Genomic DNA, 15,901 nt, shown 5'->3' on the forward strand with positions numbered 1-15,901 from the left:
ACTTATTCCAACAAGAGTAAAGTAGATCTCCATCTCCATCATCCTCTTTATTTATAGTCAAAGACCTAAAGCATAGAAATTAAAATAATGATCCAAGTTTAAGTACAACAGGATACATATCTGATATAATCATCATTTAATCTTGTAGCTCTGTATTGATGTGGGTGTCTAAAACCATGAGTTCAAACACTGATTTAAGAAGGCTCCTTGATTAGAGTTCCCTTAATTCTACAAATCAGTTGTTGATTGGTATAATTGAATTATCTTTCAAGAGCATGCTGATTTAATTAAGTTTTATCTCCTTTTGTCATCTTGAGATGAATTTTGCTAATGGGAAATTGTGTGGGAGGCCTCATCTCTTGGGCGGGGTCCTTTTAATAGGAAAAGTGTATTCAAGAAACTCAGCTTTGTTCACCAATATTTTTAATATTTCTTTCGGGTCAAACACCTCTAGGATGTGGTCCTCATGAGAGCCCTGCGGGATATGAACCTCCCCAAATTTGTCTTTGAAGATGTTCCCCTTTTCCTGGGCTTGATCTCGGATCTTTTCCCCGGACTGGATTGCCCCCGAGTGCGCTACCCCAAATTTAACGATGCAGTTGAGCAGGTGCTGGCTGAAGAAGGTTATATTGTTCTACCTGTTCAGGTACTAAATTAAAGTTATTAAGCTCAAAGATATGGTCAAAACATAGCCAAATCTTTTGGCATTCGTGAAGTCTGTCTGCCAAACTTCATCAAGCCATCATGCAGTTGTCTGAAACTGAGAAGACAGTCATTTAGATTATCAGTGACCTTGAATTCCATGAAGTGGGCTTCTGTTGATTTCTATTCCTGGCCAAGACAGCTGCCATTCTGTATTTTTATCTCAGGTGGATAAAGTGGTCCAGATGTATGAAACAATGCTAACGCGTCATACCACAATGGTGGTTGGGCCAACTGGAGGCGGCAAGTCTGTGGTCATCAACGCCTTGTGTCACGCTCAGACAAAGTAAGCATAGATCCATCAGGGACTTCTTCAGTTCCTGCTCCATTATTGAATGGAATTTGGTCATGGTGGATTTGGCTGTATTGACAAATTCATGGAAAGTCTGTCTGTGAATTACAATAATTCAGGAGTTCAAAAATATGACATCCATGAATATCAGCTACATTATCAATAGCAGGGTGACTTCTGGCTTTTCCTGCTGGTGAACTTTGTGGAGACCTTTGTTAGCTACTATGGGAAATGGGATACTGGAGTAGGATGAGCTTTGTTCTCAGTTGGCACATTTGGGACATGACAGGATTACATATCAGAGCTCTTTTGGAACATTATTGATCTAATTCTGCTTTTCGCAATTGCTATCCCATTAGATTAGGACTGCTGACTAAGCTGCATATTCTGAATCCCAAAGCCATGAGTGTGATTGAATTGTATGGCATCCTAGATCCCACCACACGAGACTGGACAGATGGAGTTTTGTCCAACATCTTCAGAGAAATCAACAAACCCACTGACAAAAAAGAGAGACGGTAATTGCTGGAGGGCTAGATCCATGTTTTTCAACTGGGAAATCTTCGGATTCCTTGACCATTCCTTCAGAGTTCCACTCAATATTGAGACTGTTAAAAAAAGTAGTTATTACCTGTTTTGTTTTATTTTACTTTTTGATTTCGGGGGAGTAGAAGGGCGATAGAGGCCTGGGTGCCAAACATTACAGTCAGCCCTTTGAGTTATGCTGAGTTTCTTTCTCAAGCTCTCCTCAATCTTTGAGGATTGAGTAATCTTTGCTCCAAAGACCTCCCTTAATGGCTTGTTCATTCCTTCCCCATTCTTAAGGCTAACTGTACGTTCCTTAACAATTATGGCTATCCTACCAGCCCCCCTCCTCCCATATTTGAAAGGTGCTGGTGTATACATTACGTTCTCAGATCCTTGATGGTTTCCATACTGTTTTCCCCTAAGTCTTTGTACTTACTCCCTATAAATGCCCATCGATCCAGTGAAACTCACATACTAAATGGAATAAGAACTGTTTGTCTTCAGTGCATTTTTTTCCAATCTGGGTGCACAGGTACATATTATTTGATGGTGATGTAGATGCTCTCTGGGTAGAAAACATGAATTCTGTGATGGATGATAACAAACTGTTGACCTTGGCGAACGGGGAGCGAATCCGGCTTCAAGCCCATTGTGCCCTTTTATTTGAGGTAAGGCTTGTCCCATGATGCAAATTACTTTGTGCTTCCTCCTTTCTGTGGAAGGAGCCTCACCTATTTCCAGCCCTGCCTTCTTCAATCCAACACGACATTCCTATAGCGCCCATCGAGTCTTGGAGCTTCTTGTAAAAGTGTGGACTTCCTTTATAGGTTGGAGACCTACAGTATGCTTCACCGGCAACTGTATCACGCTGTGGGATGGTCTTTGTGGACCCAAAGAATTTGAAATACAGACCTTATTGGGATAAATGGACAAAACAAAGGAGCAAGGTAAATAACTACTAATGGTGACCTTGGAACTTCTTTGGAAGATCACTACTGATGATTGATTCTTCCATATGTCTGGACAAGCTTGTGTGAAGCCACTTGAAAAACAATGGTATAGTTCACACTATATGATAAAACTTGCATCTCATAAGATTCCAACTCAAGCTTTGGTTTGTTAAAGGAGCTGCTGTCTTTTGTGATATTGTCCAAAAGCCATATTAAAGGTTATGTTCCCAAGAGGAAGAAGAATTCTGAGGTCCCATTCTTCTAATTTAGAATGACTTTGTTTTTGCTGTGTTTTTCCAGCAAGAGAAACAACTGTTGGACAGATTCTTTGACAAATATGTACCCCTCTTGATCGAAATGATTGTAGAAGGGATTGTTGATGGACGACAAGGAGAAAAATTGAAGATGATTGTTCCGCAGACGGATCTGAATATGGTAAAAAATCCCATTTTTTTAATTAAAGTAGAAGAACGTTGTGCCAGAGGTGTGTGGTTTGGTCTCAGTCCAGTCTGTGTTTTGTTTCTTCTTATTTTTGTTAGTTTAATAATGTTGCAGTTTAAAAAAAAAACTGGAAAATCTGCATTCATTGTCATTTGCTACCTTGCTAACAAGCAGAATTTGGGCATAAGATTGAGAAGAATTTACAGCTGGCCCTATCTAGAATCCTCCAGGATTGGGGCATGTTAGAAATGCTAATAAACAACTATTTATTTGTTAATAAGCAAGCTTCTTTTGGACCTCTTTTCAAGCTTTCTTCCCCATCTGCCTTAATTTAGGAATTTCAGAGGTGGGAATAGAGATCATGATTGATCATTGAACTACAACAGTGAGGAAAAAGTATAGTTCCTTCCCTGCATGATCACATTCCCTTCCCTTTAATGTTGCAAAGGGTTTTGTAGGGTGCTTTGGCCTTTCTGTTTTCTCTTTTGCTGCTAATGAAGCCATTTGCAACTGCCTTCTCTCTCATCCTTCTTTAGGCCCAGCAAAAGAATTGGGGCTGCTTTTTAACTGTACTATTGGACAAATTTATGACCAGGAGATGATGTTTTTTTCAGCTCTGTGGTTTCATCTCACAGGTGACTCAGCTAAGCATGATGCTAGAAGCTCTGATTGAGGTCGAGGTGGAGGATCCTGATGTGCTTGAATGCTACTTCCTGGAAGCCCTTTATTTCTCTTTAGGAGCCTGCCTTCTTGAAGCAGGAAGGTGCAAATTTGATGACTTTATCAAACGTATCTCTTCTATGTCAACCGTCAACGACGAGATGACTTTGGCAAAACCAGGAGAATTGCCAGGTTTGTCGTAGTTGGTTTTATATCACAGAAGAAACCCTTTTCCTCTTCCATTTTGCAGTGAAAGAAGATGAGGGACCATCAGCCCTGTTTTCCAGGTGCTTCAGAAGATCATCTCACGCAGCTTGTCTTTCACGATTGTAGTTCTAAGATGTCACAATTGCTCTCTCCTGCAGGGCAGCTCCCCACCTTATATGACTTTCATTTTGACGGGCATACGAGAAGGTGGTTGCCTTGGAGCAAACTGGTTCCTGAATATCATCACTCCCCTGAAGTGAAATTTATCGACATTCTGGGTAAGAGTGAATTAAGCTCAGCACAGTTTGGCAGGAGTGGCTCCAATTAAAGAGTTATCGCTTGAAAGTTACCGTTTTATGAGTGCTTTCTAAAGCAATATATTTTTAGGCATCCTTTTGAGATTCTACTGGTTGTTAAGAATAGGGCCAAGAGCCATTTTGGCCTTGGAGAAATGCAGCAAGAGCTGGATTCCGATGAGAAAATGGGGGCAGAAAAAAATGTAAACTAAACTTAAATAAATACGTAATATCATGACCCCCACCTGCATTTAATCATACCTCTTTTGTTACCTTGAATATTACAAATTAGTGGCAATTTTAGAAGGGGTGCATAAGACCCACCCAAGGCTTGAGCAATAAGGTGGTGGAGACCTCTCTGTAATAAAGGAGCGGGTGGTAACACTCTATGTCCTGTGCATATTCCTCCCTGTGAAATTGCTTGGGATCCCAGCTGATTTTGATGGGTGCTCCCTTCAATGGTTCTTCCTTCAGTTCCAACTGTGGACACAACACGCACCACTTGGCTCTTGGAGAAGATGGTGAAAATCAAGCACCCAGTGGTTCTGGTTGGAGAGTCGGGGACCTCCAAGACGGCAACGACACAGAACTTTCTCAGGAAACTGAGCCAAGACACAAACGTAAGGCTGTTGTGTTCTGGGTTGTTAGCCCATCCTCCTGTCTTTTGGGCTGTTCTTCCATGGTCCTGGTGCTCCCCTACCAGGCCAAGCAAGGTTGCCTACCTCACCAGCTTTTGTTTCAGATAATTGTGGGTCTGCCCCATTCAGGTGCTCCTCATCATCAACTTCTCTTCTCGCACCACTTCCATGGATATTCAGAGGAACCTGGAAGCCAATGTGGAGAAGCGGACCAAAGAAACTTATGGACCTCCAATGGGAAAACGACTCCTGGTCTTTATGGACGATATGAACATGCCTCGGGTAAGGGCTCAAGGGAATCACAAGACATGCAAAAAGGCAGCTAGAGCAGAGTGTGGTAGAGGGGGAGAACATGGCCAAATTCCTAGCATTCAGCCCTCAAAAATGATCAGCCTCTCCATGGTGATTCTGTTTGGCCTGTCGTATCCATGCCCATTGATACCCCCTTTTTCTCTAAGTCCTAAAAGTTAAGAAGGGAAAAAAGTCATCTAAAAGTCACCTGGTAAGAGAAAGAGATGCAGCTGCTTGGGACACTTAGAGAAGTAAGTACAGAGATGGCCTTGAAGAAGCAATTCAATAGCCACCAGGCAAACCTCAGCTTATATTTATAAAGCCATCTGCAGATCAGGCCGGCTACGTCCAGCCTCTCAGCCCTTTCCCCCCTCAATTTCCCCATGTGGTCCAAAGGTGGATGAATACGGTACGCAGCAACCCATCGCCTTGCTCAAACTGCTCCTGGAGAAAGGCGCCTTGTTCGACCGGGGCAAGGAGATGAACTGCAAATACCTCCGCGATCTGGGCTTCATGGCTGCCATGGGCAAAGCCGGGGGCGGCCGTAACGAGGTGGATCCACGATTCATTTCCCTCTTCAGCGTGTTCAACGTGCCATTCCCTTCAGAAGTGTCTCTGCACTTGATTTATGCCTCCATCTTGAAAGGTCACCTAGCGGTAAGTTGGATTACTCGGGGTAGATGGAGAGAGAGAGGGAGATTGAATCAATTATGGAGACTTCTTAGAAATTGCTTGGAGGCATGCCTTGAACTCCCATGAACAGAGGGACTGGTCTATGGTTTAGAGTTCAAGTGGGTTCCCTGCAGCCTAGGGAGTCTCTTTAGGGAGGCTAAAAGACCCCATAACCCCCCCCATCCCCCCAGTCCATAGGCCCCTACCCACTTGGAGCCCTCTTGTTTTTCCCCATGAAACATGAATGCTACTATGGTCACCAAAAGGCTACCCAATCATGCTTTAGAGCAGTGCTTCTCAAACTTGGCAACTTTAAGACATGTGGACTTCAATTCCCAGAATTCCCCAGCCAGCCCATGCTGGCTGGGGAATTCTGGAAGTTGAAGTCCACACATCTTAAAGTTGCCAAGTTTTGAGAAACATTGCTTTAGAGTTAAGATTTTTTTTAGTGATGGCCAAAGATGTGAGCAATTTCAGCTCTCATCTTCTGCATCTCTTTAGATAATCCTGGTCAATATTGCCATGTTTCCTTCTCTAGTGCCATAGCAGCTCTCTGGCTATGTGTTCATCTGAACCAGATACTAGTCCCCTGAATAAGGAAGGAGTAGTGAACCCAGATTTTCAGCTTCTTCTCCATTCTAATCCTGTGTGTCTGTCTGTCTGTCTGTCTTATATCTGTCAATCTCTCAAATAAAAATTATTAAATTGCCTGCTCTACTTATTACAAACGTATCTGTACATAAAAGACAAGGTAGGTAAGCTAAAATGATGATATAGATTGTATTGTTGAAAACAGAGAATAGATGAAGCATTAGAATGTAGCATGGATTATTAAGGGGGAGGAGGAAAAAAGGAGGGCAAGCAGAAGTAAGCCTCCAAGATAGCGTTATTTTTCTACGGTTCTCTTTTTAAAAATGATCTCCCCCTTTTTATTGGCAGACATTTGAGGAATCCGTTGCTGCCATTGCGGACAAGTTGACATCCTGCACCTTGGCCCTGTATGAAACAATTGTCCGTGACTTGCCACCAACGCCTTCGAAGTTCCACTATATTTTTAATCTGCGGGACCTTTCCAGGGTTTACAATGGGCTGGTTCAAACAACTCCAGAGAGGTGAGTGTGTAATAGTCATCATAATTTTAATATTAGTATGGAGGAGGAGGAGGAAATGATTTATTATAGCCACCCAGAGTGTTTTGAAGTTAATGTTAATTGCATTAATTTGACTTGGTTCTTTACATGACTATTACTGTTGATCTGACTTCTTTGACTTAGGTTCCAGACAATCACACAGATGGTGAGGGTATGGAGGAATGAATGCCTACGGGTTTTCCATGACCGGCTGATCAATAAAATAGATAAAGCTCTGGTATGTTCTTCTCTTTGTAACTCCTAAGTACAGTTCCATTTGGCTGGTTCAGGACATCACGTTTTCAACCTTTTTTTCAAAGGAACTGACAGGAAACATCTGAGTGGACTTTGTCTGATACAGAAACCCTTGGTTTGACTCAACCTTTGGATTAGGAGTCCCCAGAGCTGGCTTTTCCCCATGCTTCCCCCACAAGGCCCCATTCCTGCTTTCCTATTTCCTACCCCAGTGGCTTGGGAATTACAGTTCTCACAAAGACAAATACAGAGCCATGCACACAAAACCCCAGAGCACATCTGCTATATTTGCAGAAAGCATGTAAAATCTCCTTCTGGGTTTCAGCAAGCCTCCATCACTGAGTGCAGACTTGATCCTGGATCTCCTGAGCCCAACCCAACACTCTGTTTCTAGCTCTCACTTGAGTCCTGGCCCTAACTAAGGATTTTCACTGATGCGTGTAAGTAATTCTGGGGTTGGTTGGTGGGTTTTCTGGTGCCTTCCAAGGTCCAAGGCCATATACAAGGCCTGCTGGAAACGAATTTCAAAGATGATGCCGAGAACGCACTGAGGGACCCCATCCTGTTTGGAGATTTCCGAATGGCCTTGAGTGAGGGGGAGCCTCGCGTTTATGAAGACGTTCAAGACTACGATGCAGTCAAAGCCCTCTTTCAGGTACAGGAAGAAAAGTCCATATATTTTTTCCATCCTGGAAGGTTGAAATGAGGTTAAAAACAAATCCAGCTGGGGACTCTTCCCCTCTCTATGCTCTGGTTTGTATGTGGGCAGCCAAGCTAGTTTTTACATAGATAAAAGAGTTGCAATGAGGAGAAAATCCTCAGTGGGATGACACAGTCATAACACTAAGATTTCTAGAAACCTTCTCTCTCTGCCACGCCTCAAATTTGGATATTCCTTCTGCTCACCCCCACCTCATGTTTTCAACATGCTGCTTCTTCCCCAAGCCACTTCCTTGTTTGGCTTTTTCGCTTGCAGGAGATTTTGGAAGAGTACAATGAAATTAATACAAAGATGAACCTTGTGTTGTTCGATGATGCTCTGGAACACTTAACCCGCGTTCATCGTATCATTCGGATGGACCGTGGCCACGCGCTGCTTGTAGGAGTTGGGGGCTCCGGAAAGCAGTCCTTGGCGAAATTAGCAGCTTACACGGCGGGATGTGAGGTCAGCCCTACAGCTGCATCAAAAAGCTTTGTCTAGTCCAGTATTTCTCAACCTTCGCAACTTTAAGATGTGTGGACCTCAACTCCCAGAAGGGTCGGGAAAGCGATTGTCCTCACTGTTTTAATGCGGGTCTTCTTCACATAAATGATGGGTGGATTATGCTGGCTTGTTTCTCCCCCTGCATCATCTGTTGGTGGGAAAAACAACCACCACTGTCAGGGGACAGGGATGAGCAACTGTAGGTGGGGTGCTTTGCATGGCAGATTTAGTTCCTCATTCAGTTGTTCTAGCAGGTCACAGGCACACAAGGGTTTTGTGCCTGGGACCTATCGGTTGGGGTATTTTTTTCTGTAGGAGCGGTCAACTCTCATCCAAAAATAGCCCCAGCTGACACGTTCAGTCGGAACACAAGGTGTGAATCTCATTTGGCTCTACTCATCAGTTCAGATTTTTGAAGGTTTAGACTGCCTTCATTTATTTGCTTTCAAGGATACCCAAAATAGTCAAGATGGTAAGCCCAACCAAGTTAAAAAAAGGTGTGATTTTGATAGTGCAGTTGCATCTGCCATCTTGACTTTTTTGACTCCTCCCCCCAACTCCACGTGGACATCTTTGCCTACTTTGTTGAAGTTTTGCCGGACTGCCAAAATTGCCAACCAGCGCAATCTTTCTTAGGCTGGGAAAAGCTGGTTTAAAGCTAGTTTAAGATATACAATAACACAGAGAAAAACCCTTAAAACCAAATAAGAGGTCTTAGTGAAAAAAAGGCTGACAGATCCATCCTTCACCTTTTAGGTCTTTGAAATAGTTCTCAGCCGAGGATACAGTGAAAACAATTTACGGGAAGACCTCAAGGTTCTCTATTCAAGACTTGGGATTGAGAATAAAATCATTGTCTTCCTGTTTACGGATGCTCATGTGGCAGAAGAAGGATTTTTGGAGCTCATCAACAACATGTTAACCTCAGGTATCTTGGAAGCCCGCTGTGCCTTCATTTACCAACCCTGCAAGACGCATTCCATTTCAGGGGGCCTTGAAAGGCTTTGGTAAGGAAGAAGATTGGTGCTGTACATTTATAAAAGTACTGATTTCTCCCTGCGAACATCCCCCAAGTGAAATGTTTATGTCCTACTCTTCTGTTCTCAACCTCTGGCTGGAGAGAAAGTTGTAGAAAAAAAAAAGTGGGAAGAAATTTGATAACAGATGAGTTCCTCACCCCTTCCCACTCATCCATCCAGGAAAAATTGCTTATTCCCTTGAATTAGCAGTATGAGACAAACACAGCCTCCATGTTTCTTCTTCTGCAAGGCCCAGTTTCACTCTGGCTCTGGCAACGTCACCAGTTCCTGTAGCTCATCCTTCCTTCCTGTTCCTCTGGTGCTCCACAGGCATGGTTCCAGCCTTGTTCGCAGATGATGAGCGGGACAACATCTTAAGTCAGGTTACTCAGGAAGCCATGAAAATTGGGATCGCCCCAGCCAAAGAAAGCGTCTGGCAGTACTTTGTTAACAAGAGTGCCAACAACCTCCACATTGTCCTTGGGATGTCCCCTGTTGGGGACACTTTGAGAACTCGCTGTCGAAACTTTCCAGGTACCCTCAAAAGCCAGTTCTTCCCCAGGATATCGAAATTATGCAGCAGGCTGTTTTCATTAGCCAAGGGTGGCCTTCTCTCTCTTGGTATCTCAAAATGGGTTGGGACTAAACTCAGATTTCCCCAGGAATGAATCTATATTAGATTTATGTCCAACTTACCTTTCTGGCGTCAAGGCAGCAGGCATAACGTGGTCTCCTCTCATTTTTCCTGACTAGAACAATCCTAAATTGGGCTGAGAGTGAGTAATGGGCCCAGAGTCACCCTGTAAGTTTCCTTGGTTCAAAGTGAACTTGAACCTGGCTTCAATTTTGTTTTTTCATCCCCAAAGTGGGGAGCTATATTACAATGCACTTGGAAAGCCCCAGCCAGGGATGACTGGTAGAAGCAAATCATTTCTGGATTGCTTTCTCAGGAAGCCAGTCATTCATCAAATCTTACTTGGGGTTCCAAAATAAGAAGGGAGATACATTTCCCGTGCCGACTGTTTGCCATGCACTGCACACTTTGCATTGATTTTTGCAACATCGGGGGGCATGCTGTTAGGCTGCTCAAGGCCACCATAAGCCCTAAAGAAATTCCCTGAAAAAGAGGACTTCAAATCCCATTGTTAGACATCTTTTGCTGTGAGACGATGACCATGACTTGCAGGGGCTACATGAGCCCCCCAGGCCAATCTTTGGGCAAAGGGTTGGGGGGCAAAAGAGCAGATGGCCTGTGACAGTGGAAAGGAGCAGGGAGAGAGGACTCGTGAGCTACCTTGATCAAGTCTCAGCTCCCCAGGTCTTGGTTTCTTGCTTTGACTTTTCCATCCTTTCCTTTAAAGGCCTCGTCAACAATACTGGCATTGACTGGTTCCTGCCTTGGCCACCTCAAGCTCTGTATGCCGTCTCAAAATTCTTTTTGGGTAAGAAAGAGCTTTGAAGCCGCCTCCAATGGATGTGCTTTAAAGCAAAGAGAGATGTGCCTCAGCCTTTATACCAGCATTTCTCAACCTTGGCAACTTTAAGACGTGTGGACTTCAACTCCCAGAATTCCCCAGCCAGCTAGCTGGGGAATTCTGGGAGTTGAAGTCCACACGTCTTAAAGTTGCCAAGGTTGAGAAACCCTGCTTTATATCCTGCAAGAACTGTTTTCATGCTTCTCCTCCCCACCCCCAACTTTTATCCTGGTAGCTTTTGCCTAGAATGTCACCAGACACCTGTAGCCAAATGGGCCCCTTAAAGCCCTCAGCTGGTTTTCTAGACCTGCTGCTTCAGCCTTCCCCCTAAGCTGTTCTACCCTTCTTGGATGGGGGGCCCTCTGCCCTTCCCAACATTCCTGAACCCCAGTGGTGCCCAACCCCAGCCAGAAAGACATGCTGGGAGTCGTAGTGCAACAAGAGCCAGAGAACCACAGGTTGCCCGTTCCTGTAGAAGGATGGACTTCTGAATTTTCCCCAGCAGGCCAGAAAACCTCCCTATCCTCTCCCATCAGCCTGCACTTTGAGATTGCAGACAGGTGTGTTCCAGCTGAAAGAGAAAATGTCATGGTGGATAGAGTAGTGTAGCCCCAAGCATAGCTTGAATCTCCATTCAAATGACCTTGAGTTGAACGAGATGCACCAGCTTCCACGTCTATCTGCCAAGTGGAACATTGTTTCTTCCTGGCAACTTTGGAATATTGGCCACTGGAGGCCATTCAGAGGGATTTGATTCTGCCCCCCGCTGCCCCCATTGACCCTCCCCCCTCATTTCTTTGTCTAGGAAACAATCCTCTGATTCCATCGGAGCACACCGAGGAGGTCATTGCCCACATCGTCATGGTCCACGGCTCAGTTGGTGTCTACAGCAAAAAGTTTCAGCAGAAGCTCAGGAGGAGCAATTATGTCACTCCCAAGAATTACCTGGATTTCATCAACACCTACACCAAGCTGCTGGATGAGAAAAATCACTTCATTCTGGGTAAGAATGGCGCTTCATGCCACATGTGTAGATCTCCGAAGGAAATATTGAGTGAAGATGGGAAAAGTTGCATCAGAGGGCTGTAGCAGTGAATCACAGACCCAGCTGTGATTCTCTTGAACACTCATTAAAGTGTAAGGATGTAAGAAGACCTTGAACTAGAACTCAAAATCTCCCACTTTTTACTCCAGCACCTTAATCACCTCCATCAAGTCAGCTCTCATAAAGTGAAGCAAATGAGAGTGGAAAAATGATTCGGAGGGTTTGTGCAGGTAGCAAGATGGATTGTTAAGGTGAACTTTAAATGGATGAGCTGTTCCTGACTAATGTGGGTTTTCCTCCCGGAGTGTGGATTTAAATCAGGCTTAAGGTTCCAGTTTTCTTCATGATCGTAACTGGGGAGGGGGAACTTTTCCTGCCAGCAGGAACCCCATGGGGTTGATGCTCTTTGTTTCTCCCCTCTTACTAGATTACTAATCTAATTACTAGATTAATATAGGCATACAGATCTGGACTGCAACATCTGGATGGCAACAAAGCAAGTTTTCTATATCTGATCCCTGGTCATTGGGATTTTGCTGCCCAGATGTCAACCTAATTTTTATCTTGCCTTTTCCCACTCCAAAATGGGGCTCGAGATAGATATAATGATAAACGGATCACGAGCAAAATTCTTTGGAAATCTGGAGAGGGAGTGCATGAAACAAAAAAGGATCCTAGGGTGTACCTTCAGCGGTGTAGAGTTGCCCAAAAGTTGTTTGCTGCTTAGCGGGAGGACTTGCAATTGCTTGTAACGCCACCGCAAAGCCCTCTCTGCTCTTTCCAGCTCAGTGCAAACGTCTGGATGGCGGCTTGGATAAACTGAAAGAAGCCACAATTCAGCTGGATGAGCTCAACCTGAAGCTGGCTGAGCAGAAGATTGTGTTGGCGGAGAAATCTGCTGCCTGCGAAGCCCTCCTTCAGGAGATTGCCACAAATACAGCAATTGGCAAGTTTTCCACCCTGTCCTGTTCAGCGGTGAATTTTACTAAATTGTAATTTTCTTTGAGAGGCTGTAAAACTAATGCAATTAAAATTGGGCGGGGGAATTTCCAGTAGCATTGGGGGGAAATGTGATGCAGCTAGGGGTAAGTTCACCTAGGAGAAGGGAATTGCATCAGAACTCTGGAGCAAGGATGTTTTACAGGCAGGCCTACAGATATTTTTCACTTCTCCTTCCCTGCTTTCTTGAACTGAGTCTAGACTTTGCAAGCCCTTCCAATCTCAAATGTTCAGGCCAAGGATGGGCCCTCCGCCAGTTATCATATATCTTGTTGCCTTTGCGCCTGTTCCTAAAAAGGCTTTTTTACCAACGTTGTAGCTACGTCCAAAGGAATTAAACCAACCACTTTCCCAGGAGGTCATTTTGTAATCCTGTCCCGGTTCTGTTCCTTAGCCGAGGAGAAAAAAAAATTGGCCGTCGAAAAAGCCATGGAGATTGAAGAGCAGAACAAAGTGATTGCGGTGGAGAAGCGGGAAGCCGAGACCGCTCTGGAGGAAGCCATGCCTATCTTAGAGGCTGCCAAACTGGAGCTGCAGAAACTGGATAAGTCCGATGTGACAGAGATCAGGTATCTCAGGCACAGTAGACTATCAAGATGGCGCCACTAAGGAAGGTTGGGTCTTGCCTAAAAACATCTGTGATGTTCCAGGTCAATTTGGCACAATTTGGGGATGGAGAGCAAATGGGAGTGAAGTCTGGAGAGCCTTCTTCTGTTCCTTCTTTTTTACAACTTCTCCTCTCCTCTCCCCACCCTAGGGTGTGTTCTCAGGATTTTAATGCCAAGGCAGTGCAACTCAAAAATAAGTTTTTGAAGCATGTGGGGTTTTCTTTGGCCTCCAACTCCCCCTCCCCATCTTATCTCCCCTCTTCAGATCCTTTGCGAAGCCTCCCAAGCAGGTCCAGACTGTCTGCGAATGCATCCTCATCATGCGCGGTTACAAGGAGCTCAATTGGAAGACGGCCAAAGGGATGATGTCAGAGGCCAACTTCTTGCGCTCCCTCATGGAGATTGACTTTGATAGTATCACACAGGCCCAAGTGAAATCAGTCCGAGGTAAATGGCCTCATATACACCCCCTTGGAATGGAGCCCTTTTCATTGGGCCCTTTCTCCAGTGTGTCCTGGATTGATTGATTGATTGATTGATTGATTGATTGATTATGTGCCATCAAGTTGTTGTCAGTTCTTAGGAACCACCTAGATACAGTAGATGTTCTCCATGACAATCTGTCCCTAACCTTTACGTCTTCCAATGATTCACCATTACCACTGTGAGTCCATCCACCTTGCTGCTGATCATCCTCCTCTTCTCTTCCTTCCACCTTTCCCAGCATTAGAACCTTCTCCAAAGAGCTAGGTCTTCACATCATGTGTCCGAAATAGGATAATTTGAGCCTGGTCATTTGTTTCTTGAGTGAGACCTCTGGGTTGATTTGTTTGATGATCCATTGATTTGGTTTCTTGGCTATCCACGGTATTCTCAGGAGTCTTCTCCAACACCAAGGTTCAAAAGTGTCAATACTCTTCCTCTCCTGGTTCTTCAAAGTCCAACTTTCACTTCCATAGAGCGTCACAGGGAATACCATGGCTTGCACGATGCTGATCTTTGAAGGTATAGACATATCACAGATGTCCTGGATTAGTGACATCCTAATATATACATGTTCCCCAAAGCCAGAGGCAAAACATGGAGCCTTCTTTTGTAAGATGATCCTGAGGTGAGAATAGTGGTTGTCCAACAGGAACAGATCCTTGATGTTTCTTCGTAGAGACCCTCCTCCTGCTCCTGTTGGATGTCTTGTCCTCCCTGGATCATCTAACAGGTTGGAAGGAAGAAGAGAGATAGACTGGCAAGCAGAACCAATCATACCTTTCTGTTTTGATCGTTTCGATGTCTTTGTTGCATCCCCACCCAACAAACTTCTCAACAGATCCCTGCTTAAGCAATATGGAATTGATCAGAGCTAACTCAGGGTTTAAAGCCTAAGTTTGCAACTTTTCTGCATAAAACAGCACGTGGCCTATCACACTAATAGAGATACTTGCCTCCTGGAAGGTTTGCTGAAGAATTTAAACACTACCTTTGAAGAAATGGAAGTTGTCAGTCGCGCTGGCTTGGGGATGCTGAAGTTTGTGGACGCCGTCATGAGTTACTGTGATGTGGCCAAAGACGTCAAACCAAAGAGAGAAAAGGTATGAGCAGATATGGGAAGGAGGCCCCAAAGAGGAGGTGGATAGAAGAATGATCCAGCCGATTCTTCTCTGAAAGTAGTTGCTGGAGGCCTCAGCTGGATTGTGATGCAACCAATGGGTGCATGTGTGAGAAAGACAGTTTTCCCGATCCTAGAACCGGAAGGGGGCATTAAAGCTTTGATCCAATCTCCTGCTCTGAGTGGGAATCCACTGAAAAGCATTCCCCAGGAGAATTGTTAGGAATTTGTTATGACTTGATTCGGTGGTTTACGCTACTCTTTTGTTTTATGCCTGTATCACCTTCTGATTTATTTTTTTTTAATTTTGGCTTGGGAGTTGCTTAGAATCAAATAATTGGAGCAGTGTAAAAATGTTTGCAATAAATAATCCATATAACTAAATAGTAGCACCCGGTACAAGCTGGGGAAGGGTTTGTGACTGGCAGGGCCAAATGCCTGTAGCATTGCTGTCTGGTGAGCTTTCTCCTTCTCCCCCTTGCAGGTGGCCAGACTGGAGCGGAATTTCTTCTTAAGCAAACGGGAGCTGGAGAAGATCCAGGCTGAGCTGACAGCCATCCAGAACGAGCTGAAAGCCTTGGGAGACAAGTACGAGGCAGCGATAAGGGAAAAGCAGCAGCTCCAGGAGGAAGCGGAGATTATGGAACGCCGGCTCATTGCCGCAGACAAACTGATCTCCGGCCTGGGATCGGAAAATGTCAGGCAAGAGATGCCCCGTTGACTAGACTTCTCCAATAGGGAAAATGGAGAGATCTAGGGGGTTGCAGTGGGGAGCTGAGGTTTTGGAGAGTTTTGAGCTCCAAGGCTCGAGGTGTGCCCAAGCAGGACTGGAACCATCAAAGATGGTTTTTGAGTCTCCCTTGGAGGAGAGCCTGTCCCTGGCCAG

General features: G+C 44.7%; 1 protein-coding gene across 1 annotated transcript in view; it reads left to right on the plus strand.

The window, feature by feature from the left end:
* DNAH10 (dynein axonemal heavy chain 10) overlaps positions 1-15,901 on the plus strand; it is a 54,104-nt gene that overhangs the window by 22,544 nt on the left and 15,659 nt on the right. Inside the window, exons 37-60 of the mRNA XM_088135262.1 lie at positions 455-646; positions 870-988; positions 1,354-1,512; positions 2,055-2,190; positions 2,350-2,469; positions 2,773-2,907; positions 3,549-3,765; positions 3,939-4,058; positions 4,551-4,696; positions 4,844-4,996; positions 5,402-5,662; positions 6,617-6,789; positions 6,952-7,045; positions 7,550-7,717; positions 8,039-8,227; positions 9,023-9,194; positions 9,616-9,819; positions 10,647-10,727; positions 11,566-11,763; positions 12,590-12,751; positions 13,199-13,373; positions 13,678-13,859; positions 14,862-14,998; positions 15,500-15,717. Of these exons, the coding sequence (XP_087991388.1) occupies positions 455-646; positions 870-988; positions 1,354-1,512; positions 2,055-2,190; positions 2,350-2,469; positions 2,773-2,907; positions 3,549-3,765; positions 3,939-4,058; positions 4,551-4,696; positions 4,844-4,996; positions 5,402-5,662; positions 6,617-6,789; positions 6,952-7,045; positions 7,550-7,717; positions 8,039-8,227; positions 9,023-9,194; positions 9,616-9,819; positions 10,647-10,727; positions 11,566-11,763; positions 12,590-12,751; positions 13,199-13,373; positions 13,678-13,859; positions 14,862-14,998; positions 15,500-15,717 (3,911 nt within the window). The remainder of the gene's footprint in view (positions 1-454; positions 647-869; positions 989-1,353; positions 1,513-2,054; positions 2,191-2,349; positions 2,470-2,772; positions 2,908-3,548; positions 3,766-3,938; positions 4,059-4,550; positions 4,697-4,843; positions 4,997-5,401; positions 5,663-6,616; positions 6,790-6,951; positions 7,046-7,549; positions 7,718-8,038; positions 8,228-9,022; positions 9,195-9,615; positions 9,820-10,646; positions 10,728-11,565; positions 11,764-12,589; positions 12,752-13,198; positions 13,374-13,677; positions 13,860-14,861; positions 14,999-15,499; positions 15,718-15,901) is intronic.

This window comes from Python bivittatus, unplaced genomic scaffold (genome assembly GCF_059951505.1).
Source record: "Python bivittatus isolate LINGU-HERP-01145 unplaced genomic scaffold, Pbiv_v1 ctg000100_np1212, whole genome shotgun sequence".
Lineage (NCBI taxonomy): Eukaryota > Metazoa > Chordata > Lepidosauria > Squamata > Pythonidae > Python > Python bivittatus.